The following is a 19261-nucleotide window of genomic DNA, read 5'->3' on the forward strand; positions in this document are numbered from 1 at the left end:
TAGTAAACACACCTGATGGTTCATTTTGAGTTTTGGCTTGATCAGATTAAAGAACGCATAGGAATTGGTAAAGCATTATTTTGGGTGTGTTTGTGAAGCTGTTTCCAGAGAAGACTAGCAGTTGGGTCAGTGAACTCAGAAGGGGGAGACCTGCCTTGAATATGAGGAGGTACCAGGGGATAGATCAAGGGCCTAGATAGAATAGAAAAAGCACAGGGGGTAAACTCAGGGTCTATTGTTCTACCTCTTCCTTCCCAAGTAGATGGGTTTTCTGCTGCTGCTGCTGCTGCTGCTGCAGCTTTTAAACATCAAACTCTGAGTTCTGTGTCTTCTGGGCTGTGGGACTCATACCAGTGGCCCTCAGCAGTGTGGGGGAGTGTGAGGCCATCACCCTCAGATGCCTCAAGCTGCATCATTGGTCTCTCTCATTCTGAGATTTCTGGTTTCTCGTACTAAACTGCTACTAGCCTCTCTGGCTTTTCACTTTGTAGACAGCCACTGTGGAACTTTTCAGCTTCTGTGATCATTTAAGGCAACCTATTAAAGCCCATATATACATATATAGTCTACTGGTTCTATTTCTGGAGAACCCTGGCTAATACAATACTTTAGAGCTAATGGCAACCTGGAGAAAGACCAGCCCTGATTCAAGCAAACCTGTTCATACTCTATCTGCCCACCAGAACAAAGTTAATTCCTTAGTCTATAGGAAATAACCACTACAGCCACTTTAATTCAGGTGCTAGTAACATTGAGAAAGGTAGGTGGCCAATGTCTATACAATTGATTAGTGAGCATGTTACGGGGTCTAAGGTAGAATTTCTCAAGTTCACCTGAATAGTAAAATGGATATGACGTCTGGTACATTAACAATGCCATCAAGCTACGAAAAAGGAACTAGTATCATACAACATGATCTAATACATAGCCATATCCCAAAAAGTAGACTCTGGATGAAGCACACCAGCTGCAGTTACATACAGACTTATTTCTTGAAGATTTTAGCATCAACCTTACTGTTTCAATTCTACCATGATTCTGACCGTAATTCTTAATGATTTCAATTTTTCAATTCTCCAATTACCCTTTATATGTCTCTACTTGTTGAACATGAAAGAAAGAAAAAAATACAGATTCACTTTAAACTTATTTCCATAGAATTTACTAGGGACTTCAGTTCAACCCAGCAACCCTAATATTCTTTGACTTCCTTCTTTAGGATTCATTCTGAGTAGTATCACTAAAATCTCTTAGAAAAAGACTTCATTACTTCTGCCTCAGTATTCAATCCCCTCTCCTCTCTTTGTTTAATGGCTGGTAATATCACTTCTTATTACAATAAGGAAGTAGAAGGAAGCTTCCACACAGTCTACATACTTGCCTCCATGGGTAAATTCAATGAGGATTCTCAGTCTTCATCATCATGGACCTATCAGCAGCATTTGACCTCACGGATGACTCCCTCCTCGATACTTTCCTTACCTGACTTGTATACTGCACTACTCTGCTTTCCTCCACCTGCACTGGCTTCAGTTTTATATACTCCTTTGTTGTTTCCTCTTCCTCAACCACTTCAGGCTCAGGGTGAAATTTTTGGTCTTGTGTCTTTTCTATCTCTGCTCATTCCCTTGGAGATTGTAACTAGTAAGATCATGGCTTTAAATACTACCTTAAAATAACAGATTATGACTTCTAAAATTTATATCACTAGCACAATCCTCTCTCCAAGGTTGTATCCCAACCACTCATTTGCTAGTGCTTCACAGCTAGTCCAACACTGAACTTTTCATCTTCTCCAAACCTGGTCTACTCACTGGCTTCCCTTGCAAACCACATCTTTCAATATGTTCAGGCCTTGAAGACTGACACACACTAACTTTGTCAAGAAATCATTTTGATTCTGTTCTCAAAATAGATTCATATCAAACCATTTCTTACCAACTTCACTGCTTTAAGCATCATTCAGATACTTTAATTTTCTTCTAACTGGTCTCCCTGGTACTACCTATCTTGTCAACACCTATTTGCAACACAGCACCAGAACCTTACTTTTTACCTATTTATTTTTTAAAAAGATTTATTTAGTTAGTTGAAATGCAAAGTTACAAAGAGAGAGAGAGAGAGACAGAAACAGAGACAGAGAGAGAGGGACACTACCCAACAGCCGGAGCCAGGAGTCAGGAACCTCCTTTGGGTCTCCCACATGGTACAGGGGCCCAAGCACTTGGGCCATCTCTCATTGCTTTCCAAGGTGCATTAACAGGGAGATGGATTGGAAATGGAGCAGCTGGGACTTGAGCCAGTGCCCATATGGGATGCTTGTGCCAGAGGTGGCAGCTCTACCTGCTACCCTACAGCACTGGACCCAGCCAGAACCTTTTAGAAATTGATGTTACTCTGCTCAAAATTCTGCACTGGCTCCCCATTTTACTAAAAATAAAAAACCAAAATCAATACAATTGCCTACAAGGCTCTAATGATCTGCTGCTTCTCTCTGCTCTTTATCATCCCTCTGATCTTATCACCTACTAGCGTCCTCTCTGGTTTAGCCATTCTGCCTATTTTTTGTTCCTTAAAAACGGAAAGTACCTAATCCTTCCAGGGGCTTTGCATTAGTTATTCTTTGCTTGAAACATTCTTGCACTATATAGCAACATGACTATCTCCTTTGCTTTCTAAATCTGGGTTCAAATGCCATCTTATCAATGTATCCTACCAACATCCTAGCATTCCCATTCCGCTTGCTTGGTTCTACCTTTTCTTTTTTTTGTACAACAATATGACCTTTTAACATACTATACAGGCCGGCGCCGTGGCTCACTAGGCTAATCCTCTGCCTTGCGGCGCCAGCACACCGGGTTCTAGTCCCGGTCGGGGAGCCGGATTCTGTCCCGGTTGCCCCTCTTCCAGGCCAGCTCTTTGCTGTGGCCAGGGAGTGCAGTGGAGGATGGCCCAAGTGCTTGGGCTCTGCACCCCATGGGAGACCAGGAGAAGCACCTGGCTCCTGCCATCGGATCAGCGCGGTGCACTGGCTGCAGCGTGCCGGCTGCGGCGGCCACTGGAGGGTGAACCAACGGCAAAAGGAAGACCTTTCTCTCTGTCTCTCTCTCTCTCTCACTGTCCACTCTGCCTGTCAAAAAAAAAAAAAATTTTTTAAAAAACCATACTATATAGTCTAGTTATTTATTAAGTTTATTTATCACCTGTCTCCCTCGAAAAGAATGTATACTGCATTCATTATGACAAGGAACTTTTCTTGGTTTATCAGCACACTGCCTCTAAGAGTGCTTTTTTTGTTTTTTATTTATTTTTTATTTAGTAAATATAAATTTTCAAAGTACAGTTAATGGATTACAATGGCTCCCCCCCATAATTTCCCTCCCACTCACACCCCTCCCATCTCCTGCTCCCTCTCCCATTCCATTCACATCAAGATTCATTTTCAATTCTCTTTATATACAGAAGATCAATTCAGTATATATTAAGTAAAGATTTCATCAGTTTGCACCCACACAGAAACACAAAGTGTAAAATACTGTTTCAGTACTAGTTATAGCATTACTTCACATTGGACAACACACTAAGGACAGATCCCACATGAGAAGTAAGTGCACAGTGACTCCTATTGTTGACTTAACAATTTGATACTCTTGTTTAAGGCGTCAGTAATCTCCCTAGGCTCTAGTCATGAGCTGCCAAGGCTATGGAAGCCTTTTGAGTTCGCCGTCTTCGATCTTATTCTGACAGGGTCATAGTCAAAGTGGAAGTTCTCTCCTCCCTTCAGAGAAAGGTACCTCCTTCTTTGATGGTCCCGTTCTTTCCACTGGGATCTCACTCGCAGAGATCTTCCATTTAGGTTTTCCTTTTTTTTTTTTCCAGGGTGTCTTGGCTTTCCATGCCTAAAATACTCTCATGGGCTCTTCAGCCATATCCGAATGCCTTAAGGGCTGATTCTGAGGCCAGAGTGCTGTTTAGGACATCTGCCATTCTATGAGTCTACTGTGTATCCCGCTTCCCATGTTGGATCGTTCTCTCCCTTTTTGATTCTATCAGTTAGTATTAGCAGACACTAGACTTGTTTGTGTGATCTCTTTGACTCTTAGACCTATCAGTGTGATCAATTGTGAACTGAAATTGATCACTTGGACTAGTGAGATGGCATTGGTACATGCCACCTGAGTCAACGAACTCCAACATTATTTAGACAAGGCTATAATCAAAGTGGAAGTTCTCTCCTCCCTTCAGAGAAAGGTACCTCCTTCTTTAATGGCCCCTTCTTTAACCTGCTACCCCACAGCACCAGCTCCTCAGAGTATTGACACATACCATGTGCCCAATAAATATCTGTCTAACACCATGCGCATATTTTCTTCCTGTGACCATGGATGAACTGTGTTTTTATGAACAACCAATACAAAGACTAAGAGCCTCCTTCACCTCAGCAACTTTGCTCTTGCACTATTCCCTCTCTCTTGCACCAGCTTTTTCCTTTACTATGACATCAGCAGCAGCATTTATCTTTTAAAATGTTGCCTTAATACAAAATCTTTCAACTACTACTACTTCAGTCTTCTGCTCTATTTTACAATAAAACTAGAAAATTATCTATATGCTCTGATTCTACTTCCAGTATTCTCATTCTCGTTCTCAGGCCCTCAACTACCTTGCTCAAAATAAAATCCAAAGGCCTTATCACAGTTCAGTACAACCTGTTTCCTACTGTGCCCAACATTTTTTCTACTATTCTCACCTACTCACTCAACTCCTGCAACTCTGGACTCACGGCTACACCTCCTACTAATTTCTATACAAGAATAATTCTAAATGTTGTAAAAACATTTTTATTTAGTCAACAGTCTCCACTTCAACAAAATGAACAGACCTCCCTGAAGCAGTTATTTTGAGGAACTTTTTCATTTTCCTACCTTGACTGGAGAACGTGTCATCATCTCCCCAGATCCTCTTGGGAAAATTCGTGCTTGAGCAATCATTTCCAACACACTAGTTTTCCCAGCACTCTGATCTCCAACCACAACAACCTTACCAGAAAACAAATAACATTTATTCATATTCTTCTGATACCAAATTAAATTTAAATAGATTCGGAATGCTGCTGAGAGTCTTTTTTAAGAACATAATGATACTTCTCACCGTACCCTCTTTCCCTCCCTTGCTTCTATCCCCCCCTTCCTTTCTTACTTTTCTGTTAATTTTGCAATGATATACTTTCAATTTATTTTATAATCACAAGCTTAACCCTTTACTAAATAAAGAATTCAACAAGTAGTTAAGTAGGAAAATCACTTTTCTTCAGGAGTATAGACAAAGGCTTTAAACAATACACAAATCTCAAAATGTCAATTTCACTCATATATATTACATTTTAAAAAATATTCTATATGTAAGTCGCCACAAATCAGGACAAACATGACATGTCTTTTTGGGACTGGCTTATTTCACTATGTGTAAGGGTCTCCAATTGCATCCATTTTATTGCAAAAATGTTTTAAAAATCCACAGAAAATGATGGTTGACACATGTATACATACTGAAGATACAAACAGCAAAATATTAATTGTATGCACTATCTATAGCCAAATTCAAAAATTTGTGCTAATCAAAACCACTATTTCTAAAACCAGATTACTAACTTTACAGAAAGCTTTTCATAGCTAGTTTAGACTTTATAAAAACATTTTTAATGCTATTGGGTTAAATTTCACACATATGCCTAATTTAATCCTCTATTAAAACATTTTAACATTATAAATATTATGAATATATAATGTTAATTATCTGATAGTTTTCCTTCGTAAGACATAACTAAAACAAAAATATACTTTATTTATATGGACCACAATAAAAAGCCAAATAATATTCAGTGCTTCAGACAACACCTGGAACACACAAATAAGATTATGTCGATTAAAAATTCTACGTCTATGTGCGTATGTCTGTGTATATATAAGTATTAACACAAATATAAATACAAATATATGAAAACATCTGTATGTGTGTGTGGTTTTTGAGATGCTACAGTGCTTTATTGCTAATGGGCAAGTTCACTGTTACTTTTTGCACTTACCCGTGGCAGATGATCTTGTGTATTATAACTGGCATCATAATCAGAGAGAACATCAAGAACTTCAGAATACATGTCAATCAAAGATTTCTGTAAACATTTAAAATATTAATAATATAAAGCTAAAATGGTATAGGTTAGAGTTCCATTTTTTATTTAGTGATTTTATTCAGAGATATACTAATTAATACAATTCATTAATTTCTTAACCTTCTAATTAAATGGTTAATGAGGGAAGTCATTATTTAATAATAAATGTCATTATTTAATACTAAATGCCAACATTGGGAGACTGCTAACACCCAAAAAATCATATAAAGAGTCAACTGAGAAGGAAATTATTCTACACTAAATTTGCTGTGTGTGTGTGTGTGTGTGCATGCATGTGTGCACATGACAGTCAGAGGAAAAAGGACAGAGAGGATAAATGATCATGAGGAAGACTGCTAAACCAGAAAGAGTGGTTAACTGTCCTCTGACCAATGGGCAGGGCTGAAATTTGAAAGCTTCAGGGCAGATTCTATATCGCTTCTTTCTGTAGAACCAGGATTGAATATGGTGCCTTACACAGACCAATCTTCAAGTAAGTATCTGATGAATGAGTGAATAAATGAGGACATAAATGGGCCAGGAAAAAAATGGTAACCATTAAGCATTTACTAATTCAAGATGAGGGTTTTTTTGTATATTTTTTTTGTTTTTTATTTTATTTTATTTATGTGAAAAGAGAAAAGGCGGAGACACAGAGAGAGATCTTCCATCTGCTGGTTCATTCTCCAAACAGTCACAACAGCTAATGCTGGGGCCAGGCCAAAACCAGGAGCCTGCAGTTCCATTCAGTTCTCCAATGGGGGTGGCTGTGATCCAAGTACTTGGGCCATCTTCTGCTGCCTTCCCAGGGAACTAGCAGGATGGGAAGCAGAGCATCGGGGCTCAAATGGGAACTCTTACACAGGATGCTGATGTTGTAGGTAGCAGCTTAACCCACTGCACCACAATGCCTGACCTCAAGATAAAGTCTAATGGTAAGGTAGAAAAAAATGAAGGCTCAAGATTCCTTTCATCTCTTAACATCTGGAAATAATTAAATGGCAAGCAGCTATCACCCCCATGAACATTAAATGAACAAAAATTATCATTACTACTGCATTTTATAAAAGAAAATATCATTTCTGAGGTAAATTATTGACATATTTAGTCCATGATTTACTGCATCAAGATTCTGCCACACTGCAATAAATCATGTTTACTTATTTTGCAATTTAAATTAATCTAATAAACTAAATAAATTTTATTTAAATTTAGCATAAATGTCTTGGTTTGACAAGAAAGACAATTTAATTTATTGATAATGGTAATTGTGGGGAGCAATTCAGACTGGACTAAGTTACTGGAATTAAGACTTATTCTATGCATCTGCTCTCCCACAATATGGCGCTGGGAGAGAAGAAAACAGCTTCTACACAGCTGCCTCCAGTTCAACCAATAAACTGTAAGACTTGCTCCTGATTGGAGGAGAGCAGCGTACTCGGCGTGTGGGCAGCCGAGTTGGGATTGGCGGAGGAGGACTATAAAGGAGGAGAGAGACAGCATGTACGAGGAACATCTAAGGGGAACATCTAAGGGGAACACCTGTGCAGCCCCCGAGAGAGCCGGCCGGCGGTGTGCCGCTCCCCCGCGGAAGTGGGGAATGTGGCAGGGGGAACCGCCCTTCCACGGAGGTGGAAGGGATGGTAGCCAACCCGGGAAGAACCAGCAGCAAACCCGGGGAGGGCCGAGCAGACAAAAGAACAGCGCAGGGTCTTGTGTTGCTCCTCCACGAAGAGGGGGAGCGACATATTGGTGCCGTGACTCGGATATGAAGCCTAGGCAGGGTTTAGTGTCGTTCCTCCACGAAGAGGGGGAGCGACAGTAATTACCAATGTGATGATGATAACAGTACTAGCATATTTTTTTCATAAGTTATTTTAAATACTTAAGAAACCTCTCATTAAAAGAAAAACGCTGGGGATGGCGCTGCGGCATAGTGGGTAAAGCCACCACCTGCAGTGCCAGGATCCCATACGGGTGCCATACGGGTCCCATCTAGCTTTGTGCTATGGCCTGGAAAAGCAGCAGAAGATGGCCCAAATGATTGGGTCCCTGTGCCCATGTGGGAGACACAGAAGAAGCTCCTAGCTCCTGGCTTTGGATCGGCCCAGCTCTGGCCATTGCAGCCATTTAGGGAGTGAACCAGCGGATGGAAAATCTCTCTCTCTGCCTCTGCCTCTCCGCAACTCTGCCTTTCAAATAATAAAGAAATAAATCTTAGAAAAGAAAAAAGGAGAGGAGAGGAGAAGAGAGGAGAGGGGAGGGGAGGGGAGGGGAAAGAAAAATGTTGGGATCAGCATTGTGGTGCAGTAGGTTAGGCCACCCTCTTCAATGCCAGCATCCCCTAAGAGCACCAGTTTTGAGTCTGGCTGCTCCACTTCCGATCCAACTCTCTGCTAATGCACTGGGAAAGCAGGTGGAAGATGGTCCGAGTAACCTGGGTCACCACCATCCACATGGGAGACCAGGATGGAGTTCCTGGCTCCTGGCTTCAGATTGTCCCAGCCTTGACTACTATGGCCATTTAGGGAGTGAACCAGCAGAAAAATTAAAATTGAAGTAGTCTTAAAATTGAAGTAGTCAAATCATTCCCTGGAAATACAAGTAAGGCAATGATGATAAGTCATATTTAAATGTCCACCAATGAATAATTATGGTTTTATAGATTTACAAATTATGCCTAAGGATAAACAAGGTTATTTCAGAAGAATATACTTCTCCAAAAAGAAATGATTCCTAAAAGTATGAACATTTTATAAGCAGTTTATATAAGAACATTTATATAAGCAGTATAAAATGTCTTTTGAGACTACAATTTCTGAAATATGGACATTAGGTTAGAAAAAGTATAAGAATTCATTTCCTTACAAACAAGTATTAAGGGATCCATAGTGCTCAGAGGGAAAGTTCTGAGAAGTAACAAATTAAGATGGTCTTAAAATACCTTAAGTTTCCTATGATGGATTCCTTTGTCATCTTTCTGCAACACTAATTTTCTCAATTCTTTGTTCTCCTTTTCCAAACGTTCCAAGATTCTCTGATACTTTAACTGCAACAAAGTAATATACATAAACTACTATGTGTTTCAAAGAACATTACATTTAAATTAGAATTTCCCAAATCCTGATTATTTAAAATGAATTATCACATTTAGAAATGTTGAGAGAGTAAAATAACTATGAATATCATCTTAATTACATTCATCATAATTTTCTATTACAATTTAACATTTAGAAAATTCTTTGCAGCTTACGTTGGAGAAAATAGATTTAAAATACTACAAATATAAGAATTCAAAATTCTTAATTACACTCTAAAGAGGATTATTTCCTATAAGACCAAGGTGTTAAGTCTTCATTAAGAGCCATTTGAAAAATTCCAATTCTTCCCATTTTCCACATTATTTTATCATAATTAAGATGCTATAACAAGAACAGCTAGAAGAATCAGAGCGTGCATTCCTTGACAGGCTCTGTACTAAGTGTTTTACATGCATTAGCTTCCTTCACTCTCACATATACCCCATGAGGCAGAGGTATAAAGGTTTGGATTTTAAGGTTAGGGAAGTCTGGCAGCCTGTCCAAGGTTATCCAGCTTGTAGGTAGGAAAGGAAGATTTTGAATACAGGTCTGTTCGAGTTAGTAACTGAAGTCTTTCTAAGTTTTATTAAGTTTACATGTCCAGAGATAACATATTAATACTCAAAATGTCAACATAAAAATAATTCCAAAGAATAGTAATATATTTATACAGGTTATTTTGCTAATGTAGTCATTTGGCCACACATTTTTCTTCTCAAACAAATTTGATCCTTTCTAATTGGTCTTCCAATTTTTTATTTCTTCTCTAAACATCAACATGAAAGAAAACAATTATGAATTGCTCTTTCCTACAATAAGCATTCTGTTTATGTCCTATTTATAATACCCTTCTTTTTATAATGGAAAATATTTCTTGGAAAAATTCTAGGTTTTAATCTTCCAAGAACAAAATAAATAACAGAATTTCATAGTTGTATCCTCAGAAAATGGCCAACTTAAATTAAATGAAAGAAAAACATAGTTGAGCTACCTAATATAAGACAGAACTACAAGCTAGATTCTACTTTAAAAATATTTTCACACGTTGAAATCAATGATTTTTAACCTCTGACTGAGGACTGGAATCAACTGGCTGGGAAGACAAAAACATACACAGTACCACTGACAGCACAGGTGATTTTGGTATACAGTCAGATATAAGACTCAATACATCTGTATCAAGGAAACCTGTGATTCAAAAATATACTTGCTTCATTTCATACACTACCTACTAGCTTATTTTTTCCCTACAGAGACCCAACATACTATCTTTTAACTTTACAAAGTAACTTCTTAGTTATTGCGTGTCACTGTTATTTGTCTAGAACAAGCAGTGATGAAGTAAGTGATACGGCAATTTTGTACTAGAACATTACTTACTTGTCACACTGCTCAGGTCTTTAAAATGATGATTTTATCATTAACTGTAAGATAAGAGTTTATCAAAGTAGCACGAGAAATATCTTTAAAAAGTATTACCTGATTGGGTTCAGGCTATAGAGAAGCAAAGGAAAGGGTCCTGAGGAATCTGTAACTATGTGTTAACTCAAAGTTCTTACCTGTTTCCAATTCATTAACTTTGCATTATATAGATGCAAACATAAGTTTATACATGAACAAACCATCTTCCTCCTTTATCTTCATGGTTTTTTCTTTAGAAGCACAAGATTCACTCAAGATAGATTTTTACACATGAATGAAGGTTTTTACACATGAATGAATGAATTCTTTATCCTTTATTTTCTCAGTCATCTTTTGCATCTACTGATAATGTCTATCATTAAACCATTCCAAATTTTGCTTTATTGAAAAATAAATTTCCATATCACCAAAATTACATTAGAATATAATAAAAAAAAGTCCCTGGTTTTCTTACTCATTAGAATTACCTGAGTATGTAGAAGTTCTTCTTGAAGTTGGTCAATTTTCTCTTTGTCTGACACCTAAATATTTAAAATAAATTAATCTTAGTTGAATAATGTTTTCCATAGAATGTACAGTAAGTTAAACTTTTAAAAATATTAACAGTAAAAACAACTAGCATATTTAAACAAAGCAAATTTGAAGTCAGTTTTAAGAAAGTAAAAACATACTTATTCATCAATAAAAATAGCTCATCAAAATTTTATAAAAAAAACTTAGGCAGTCATTTTCTTTGACCATTTTAGATATTTCCTATGAAATGCCTGTTAGAAAAATAAGACATTTACACATATGGTTACTATATTCTTCAGAGGTTGTTTTGTACAGGGATTTACACACCTAGAGAAACAAAGCATTAGTATCCCTCCAGAAATGTGTTTTGGGAAATAAGGTACAGGCTATCATTTACAACTACCAAAAAAGCTCACTGATCATAGTGTATTTGTTAAGGAAATATCCATTTCTGTACTGTATAGTAAACACAAAGAACAAATTACATTTCCAGAACTTTAACAAGTGGAGCCAGATGCTTGCTTTTAAATTCAATTCCAATGTAACATCTGCTAACCCACAGTACAGAGATTGGATCTGCAGCAGTGAAGCCAAGTGAAACAACTGAAGTCAATTTGAACATTTGAATCAATAATAGAATAAAATCCAGAGGTATTGTGTAAACTACTTCAAATTGTTATTAATAGTTCTAAGATGAAATATTAAAAAGCAAAGAACTTTACTGTATAACAAGTTTTAAAGTAGTCACAATACAATTCTAAATACAAAAAACAATGACCAATTATAATTAAAATGATGTCATTTAAGACAAATCCATATAACCATGCTTTGACTTCCTGGTGAGGTGCAGAAGTTGTCATCCTCAGCCTTTAAAAATAATTATTTAATTTCTGAAAAATCAAAATTAGTAAATACAAATTTATAGAAGAGAAACCCAAGTTAAATTAAACATTCTTTTTCTTTTTGATTTAAATCCTTATTCCCATCTTCATTTTATTTGTTGAATATTCAAGCAATCAAGACATCATGGTGGCCAACAAATACGAAAAATTTAGATGACTTGGTTATTGAAATAGACATTAATAAGTCTTGCCCATGCTGTAAAAAGTTATTTTCAGATTTTAATTCTTATTTATAAATATTTTCTCAAAAATTTCCCCAAACTTTGTTTAAGTAATACAAATGACAGTGCTTGCTAGAAACAATTCGTACATATTTTATTTTTTTAAAGCCTAGTCTGAGAATCTCCAAAAATGATCTGGTAACTAGAAAAATATATAGCACAATACAAACTTTAATTGCATTCCCAGTCCTGCATAGTAGGCAGACTTTTTTCCTTTTAACTATGTGTTTTAATGTAGAATGGACAAGAATTATTAACAGTCTCCTTAACTGTGAGGAGACAAGCAAATTGGGGAGGAGTCCATAACCCAAAGAACAAAATCTTGAAGGCCAATGAAGAAATAAATAATTCCATATTATGATCATATGGTATGCCATCATTCTGTAATGGTATGGTTCTAGCAAATTTGTTATGCAGTTAAGATCCCAAATTTATTTTAAAAGATATTTTATGAATTTTATTCCATTAAATATTTACCCAACTGCTGCTAAATTAGTATGAAATATATATAAAAGTATTAGTAAAAACAATTTCAGTTTTGAATGTGAACGTGTACTGATTTCATACAATACATCATTTGTGACTATAGAAAACTGAACAGTACTCAATATCTGGGGTAAAAATTAAGAATCTAATACAACTATGCAAAAGATTTTGAATGTTTATTATAAGTCAAGGGCTACAAAATGTTAACTTTATAATTTTGTAAAATAAAATGTTATATAACATGTTAAAATAATGGAAGGGTACTAGAATATCACAAATACAATTTTAATGCTAATTGATCATAACTTTTTTTAAAGCTTTTGTTTAATGAATACAAATCTCATAGGTACAACTTTAGGAATATAGTGGGATCATAACTATTAAGATTTTTACAAATTCAGATTTTTAGGAGTATTTAAATTCATCATTTTCTTTTCTGATGCAATGTAGTTTACTGACCTCCTACATTCTATGTTTGTCTTAATGGAATATCAAAATTAATCTTAACGTCATATAGATGAGTGGTGGTAGAACACAGAATTAGATCAAATATTTTCTAATAAGATGAAAACTCTTAAGTTTATAAAACAAACGGGAAAAATTTATGAGAAGCTATTTTTACATATTTTCTTAAAAGAACTGAAGAAGCTATATTTAATCTGTCAGTTACTCTATGTCTTAAACAGCGATCTGGGTATGTTTTATTTTGATGTGCTTTACTGGTAAAATCCAGCCACTAAAACAAAAATAACCTCATGTTCTGCTGTTCAATATACTTAGTTTTCATTATGAAATTAATTTAAAACTCACCCTGATAGAAATGGGTATCAATGGTCTTGAAACCAGAGCTTTTCTACAATTCCAGGGCTGTGAAACTGATGGAGAAAGAGCGGAATCCTCCGCAGAAAAGAAGCTAAAGCTGAAAGAGAAAAACCTTTACTAGCTCCTCACAAAACCAAGCCTGACTTTAAATTTTAAGTATTTCTCTCTAGCAGACCGTTTTTGGCCATTGTGAAACACTGAAATGCATATATATGTAAAAGAGTCATAAAAATTCTATATGCATGTACATATTCATGAGAGGCAAAACTACCAATGGCAGTTTTAATCTATCATCTCCTCTTGAGCTCTTTTGCTCCGAAGACAGAGGGAAAATGTATTAGTTGTTATTAATAAAATACTAAAAATGGAAACCTGCTTACACTTTCACGAAGGTAAGGGAGAAAGAACGATTAAAAAGCAAAAAAGTACCTGTGGTTTTGTGCCTCAAATAAACCTCAAAAGCCTGGAATGATACGAATTAGTCACCTCTGCATAACTACAAGGGGAAAGAGGGGGAGGCTACAGTAGAGAAACAATCTTTCAGGGTAGGAAAGGAAGACTTTATTATAGAAGAACACAGATTATTTTAAAAGTTCCATTTATTTTTATAGAAGGTTACTATAGACTTGGCAAGAACAAGCCTGTCGGTGCTCCAATAAGTGTGCTTTAGTGAACAAAACAGATGGAAGTATAGTCCTGCCAGGCTCTGTTTTACAAATGGGAAAAGGCAGACACAGAAGGGTTAAATTAATAATCAAAGTATTAGAAATAAGAAAGATACAACTAAACCTGAATAAAGACTACTAAAATAGGCCTACAATAAACAGTAACTTATGGCACTGCAATATCATCACTCACCAGTATTTATCACTAATATCTCCTGAATTATCAGGTTGAAAAGCACAATGATTAACCTTATTTTAGTCTTGAAATTTAGAAATCTTGGAAATGGCAGGTCTATGGGACTCATCCCAAATTATTTAATAACTTGATCTATATTTATATTTCTAAGTAACATGCCAGAATGTACTACTTCTTCTCCTTTCCTTATATTATAAAATAAAGTATGAATAGGCTAAGCACCTAGTTTGCTAGAATATTTAAATGGTACACTCATAGCATACTGAATGATGTTAAAGTACCATTTAAAGTAAGTCTTTCCTGGGCTTAACACATCTACTTTAATTTAACCATTAGGAGAAGAGCATTATTTTCTTTTCCTACCTAGTTATTCATTCACTGAAAGCTAAACAATGTAAAGGAGTTGATTCCACAGCCATGGAATTGAGAAAAGCCAGGAAATGACACTGAAAAACAAATGGAACTATGATAAATAAGTATTCTAAAGTATTGACCACCACCAAATGAGATAAGGTTAGCCAGCAGAATTAGTGCACTAAATCAGTCCCTATAATATTGGTTGATTTAAAAATTAGAATTGATAGGAAGTCAATATATGACCAAATCTCTGTTCTTGAATAAAGTTGGTATAGACTTTAAAACTTTTCAGATCTAACAGATGTAAATATAAACTAGCTGATTTCAAAATCTCACAGTATAACTTTAGTACCACCACATTTATTTCACTTGACCTAAAAGTTTCTTTAAAACATGAACCTTGGCATCTCTTCTGTGGGGTTACCTAACAGCCAGAAGTACATACATCTGGTCTATTTATATATTTTTATATTTTATATATATTTGATTACAATAATAGTCCAATTTTGGTATATTTTCTTGATAACAATTACATCATATTTTCAATGTTCAATGCCTCAGTGGTCCACACTGAAAATTTATTTGTGCTTGTATTATTAATATAAAAAACTTATGTATGTAGTGAGTTAATCAAAGCATATAAGAACTGCATGTCTGGGATGTCTGGGATGTCTGGGATGGCGCCGCGGCTCACTAGGCTAATCCCGGCACACCGGGTTCTAGTCCCGGTCGGGGCGCCAGATTCTGTCCCAGTTGCCCCTCTTCCAGGTCAGCTCTCTGTTATGGCCCGGGAGTGCAGTGGAGGATGGCCCAAGTGCTTGGGCCCTGCACCCTAGGGGAGACCAGGATAAGCACCTGGCTCCTGCCTTTGGATCAGGCCGCGGCAGCCATTGGAGGGTGAACCAACGGCAAAAGAACTACATGTCTTTCCCCAGAAGTTAATTCTCAATAGTGTTCTTCTTTAAAAAAAAATGAATGTTCTCGGCCAGTGCCGCGGCTCACTTGGCTAATCCTCCACCTGCGGCGCTGGCACCCCGGGTCCTAGTCCTGGTTGGGGTGCTGGATACTGTCCCAGTTGCTCCTCTTCCAGTCCAGCTCTCTGCTGTGGCCCAGGAAGGCAATGAAGGATGGCCCAAGTGCTTGGGTCCTGCACCCGCATAGGAGACCAGGAGGAAGCACCTGGCTCCTAGCTTCAGATCGGCACAGCACACTGGCCGCAGTGCGCCGGCTGTAGTGGCCATTTGGGGGGTGAACCAACGGAAAAGGAAGACCTTTCTCTCTATCTCTCTTTCTCACTAACTTTGTCAAAAAAAAAATGTTCAGATGATACATTTTAGCTACAACAAACTGAAGTTTAAAAAATTTAGTTTAAAAAATTTAGACTGGCAAATCTACAGTAATTCTTATTTAATTTTAGAAATATAAACTTGAAGAACAGGTCAATGAATTGTACACAAACTTAGGGCGGTGACTCAGTAACTGGGCCATATAAATAGCAAGTCATAATTCTATTCTAAATACAAATCAATGGATCCTCACAAACAACCTAATTTTCAGAAACTAAATTTCTATGCTTATGTTTGATATTTTGGATTTTGTCTATACTTGTCACTATAAGAAATGTACATATTTTTAATATTTTTTTAATATTTTTACTTTATAAAAAACTGTCATAATTGGAGTCCACGAATGGATTAAGGCGACATGATCTTGGCAGAAATGGTTGATTAGTGTGAATAAATCAGAAGCCCCCTTAAACCATCCATCACCTTGCGCTTCTGTTGGACATAGCTCGTGTTATATTGGCCAGTGGCTCTGCGCGCTTCCTCTTCGTGTTCTTGAATTTGCTGTTGTAAGAGAATGAGCTCACCAAGCAGACCCTGCCATGAGTTTACAATGAGGAGAAGAGGGAAATTGGGGAGGAGAACAATGTTAAACCGAAGGGCACAACAAAGGAAGAGTTGTAAGAGAGGGAGGAATGGATAGCTTAAATCAAAAATGGAAACTTGTGTACCTTTAAAGCCATCATTATAATTGGGCTCTGTACTGCATTTCCATTTTTCCCTTAGTAAAATTAGATGTCTCAGAAAAAAACAGCATATTTTAAAAAGTCAAAAGGAAAATGCAATAGTAAATGCTTCATGCAACAAGTCACACATATAATATCAACGCAGTAAAACCCAGACTAACTAGAACATTCAAGGAGGGTGGCACTGTAGCTCATTAACTTTTCTTTAATTTAGAAAGCAAATATATTTAAAATATAAACTAGTGTAAACTCCTGCGTATGGAAAAAAACAGAACTAATTTTTAAATTGTTGATCTTATAGGCTTATACATTCCAATTTTCACCTACAATTCTCTTATGACTGCCTGGAGGACAATAATAGCTTATTTATTCATTATTATTCTTAAGCAAATATTTTTCCTTGATACCAGATTTCTTCATTTAAAGATTAAAATCATTCAAAATCATACCAATTTGTTTTCTACCATCAAGTTAATCAAGGATTTACATTAATCCATAAATTCTATGTGCATTTGTATACACAGGCTTACTTAACTAAAACTTAGGGCTCTTTGCATATATCAATCATTAAACAAAAGCACTATATATATATAGGAACATAATTAAGACATGGAAATAATATAGTTATATGACAATTAAAAATGAAACAAAAACCAGTTTGGACCTATGTACAAAATAATCATGTCTGCTATTTCTAAAACTAATTCCATTTAATAATCATGAAATGTTAAATTGGTACAATTTTCATTACAATCTACTCGCTTGTGTCATGATACCAAAGTACATGTTGTATTTTTATTTGCTAGCTTATTACAAAAATCAACCTTGAAAAATATGGAGGAAAGACAACTAGGAAAGAACATCACAAGCCTAACTCTTAACTAGAAATCCTAAAAAGGTAAAGTTCCAATGAACAGGGTAACTAATGTACACAAGAATAATGCTCTGGGAGTACAATGGGCTCAGCTTTTACCCAGATATAGAAATAAAAAGAGGAAAAATCAGCATTTATTAAAATAATCTAAGGACTTTAAATAATTTTCTTGGAGTTTTTTTAAAAATGACTATCAACATTTTATTTTGTATAAGTAGTCTCAAAATAAAATATTAGTTAATATTAAATTCAGAATGTAAGTAGCAAGCTCATCAGAAGCTTCATTACTTAATGAATAAAACTATAAATCAAAGGATGGAACCAGTTTATTTCTTCCATGACAATGAAATTTTATCATTTGTTTATGGATTCAACAGTACTCGACTTCTTATTTTTACCCCCCAAAAGACCTCTTTTAAATAAATTAGTTATGATCATTGATAAATTTATCAAATGAGTGCTAATTCACTCATTCATTATCCTCATCATTCTTATAAATTTTTTTCATGTTTTTAAAAATACTACTTTTCAAAAAAATATGATTTATTTCCCACTCACTTGGTCATTTATCATAATCACTTCTTTTAATGATCTAAGTGTTTAGATTTCTCAAACAATTCCTTTTAAAGAAGGCTTCCTAGGTTGGTTTATATAGTAGTGCACTTACTATATTCCTATTCCACCAATACTGTAATTTACAAAATGCCAAAGTACTGAGGAAACACTTTATACCTTTTACCTCCACTGGTCTATCAGGCACATGATTCTTCTTTATTTCTAGTTAAACACCCCTCTCTAATCTACTGCTTATCTATGTACAACTGTACAATAAATAACATCTATTAGAATGGAAAAAATATACTCTCTAGACTTTCCTTCCAAGCCTGTTACTGAAGCACTGTTATGCGAAGATAGTTGAAATTAACTGTTACCTCCTGGAAAAAGTAGGAAGAAAACAAGAATTAGACATAGAAAAAGCTACTTACAATATACTACTAATCTACAAATCTTAATGTTACTTTTCTGGAATTTTAGGCAACAAATCTTACCCTAGAGACTGGGTGGTGAGCTATATGGCTTCTAAGTTAAGGTCATCTAGAATAGGAAAGGGAAGAAACGTGTACATCTACTGTGCAAGATATACTCCTCAGATGTACAAAGTACTTTCTTTTCAATAAATTCTTCTGAAGCATGGACATTTTTCTTTCAAGAAATAGCAACAATTATTTTTAAAATAGTGTTTGTTTTATACATATAGTATAGTAATTATTATAAATAATGCTAAATAATTATTGTTAACAATTACAAATTATATACTCTCTAAGTATCTTCTGGCAACTGTCAATTTTATCCTGCAACTTTCAGTCTCACAGTTCATGTACGATAGTCTTGGATTTTGGGGAAAAAAAACCTGTAACATCAGATAAAGAAAATCAGCAGTAACTCTAGAAACCAATGCATAAACTGAAAATGTTAACTAATTTAAATGTAATTCAGTTCAGTGGAAAAGATTTGAAATAAC

At 35.8% G+C, this 19261-nt stretch overlaps 1 protein-coding gene across 19 annotated transcripts in view; it reads right to left on the reverse strand.

The window, feature by feature from the left end:
* OPA1 (OPA1 mitochondrial dynamin like GTPase) overlaps positions 1-19261 on the reverse strand; it is a 98454-nt gene that overhangs the window by 61208 nt on the left and 17985 nt on the right. For 7 of the 19 annotated variants that reach the window (XR_016232470.1, XR_016232469.1, XR_016232468.1 and 4 more), the window contains 4 exons: positions 11142-11195; positions 9117-9221; positions 6086-6172; positions 4926-5039 (listed from right to left, as the gene is read on the reverse strand). Coding sequence is in view for 13 of the 19 variants with exons in the window: in XM_070072353.2 (XP_069928454.1) it covers positions 4926-5039; positions 6086-6172; positions 9117-9221; positions 11142-11195 (360 nt within the window). In the remaining 6 variants the exon portion in view is untranslated. Of the gene's footprint in view, positions 1-4925; positions 5040-6085; positions 6173-9116; positions 9222-11141; positions 11196-13606; positions 13716-16605; positions 16717-19261 lie in introns of all 19 variants that reach the window. The other 12 variants (XR_016232467.1, XR_016232466.1, XM_089330832.1 and 9 more) reach the window with 3 other exon arrangements.

The sequence above is a fragment of the Oryctolagus cuniculus genome, chromosome 4 (genome assembly GCF_051225735.1).
Source record: "Oryctolagus cuniculus isolate XC-2025 breed Fujian yellow rabbit chromosome 4, ASM5122573v1, whole genome shotgun sequence".
Lineage (NCBI taxonomy): Eukaryota > Metazoa > Chordata > Mammalia > Lagomorpha > Leporidae > Oryctolagus > Oryctolagus cuniculus.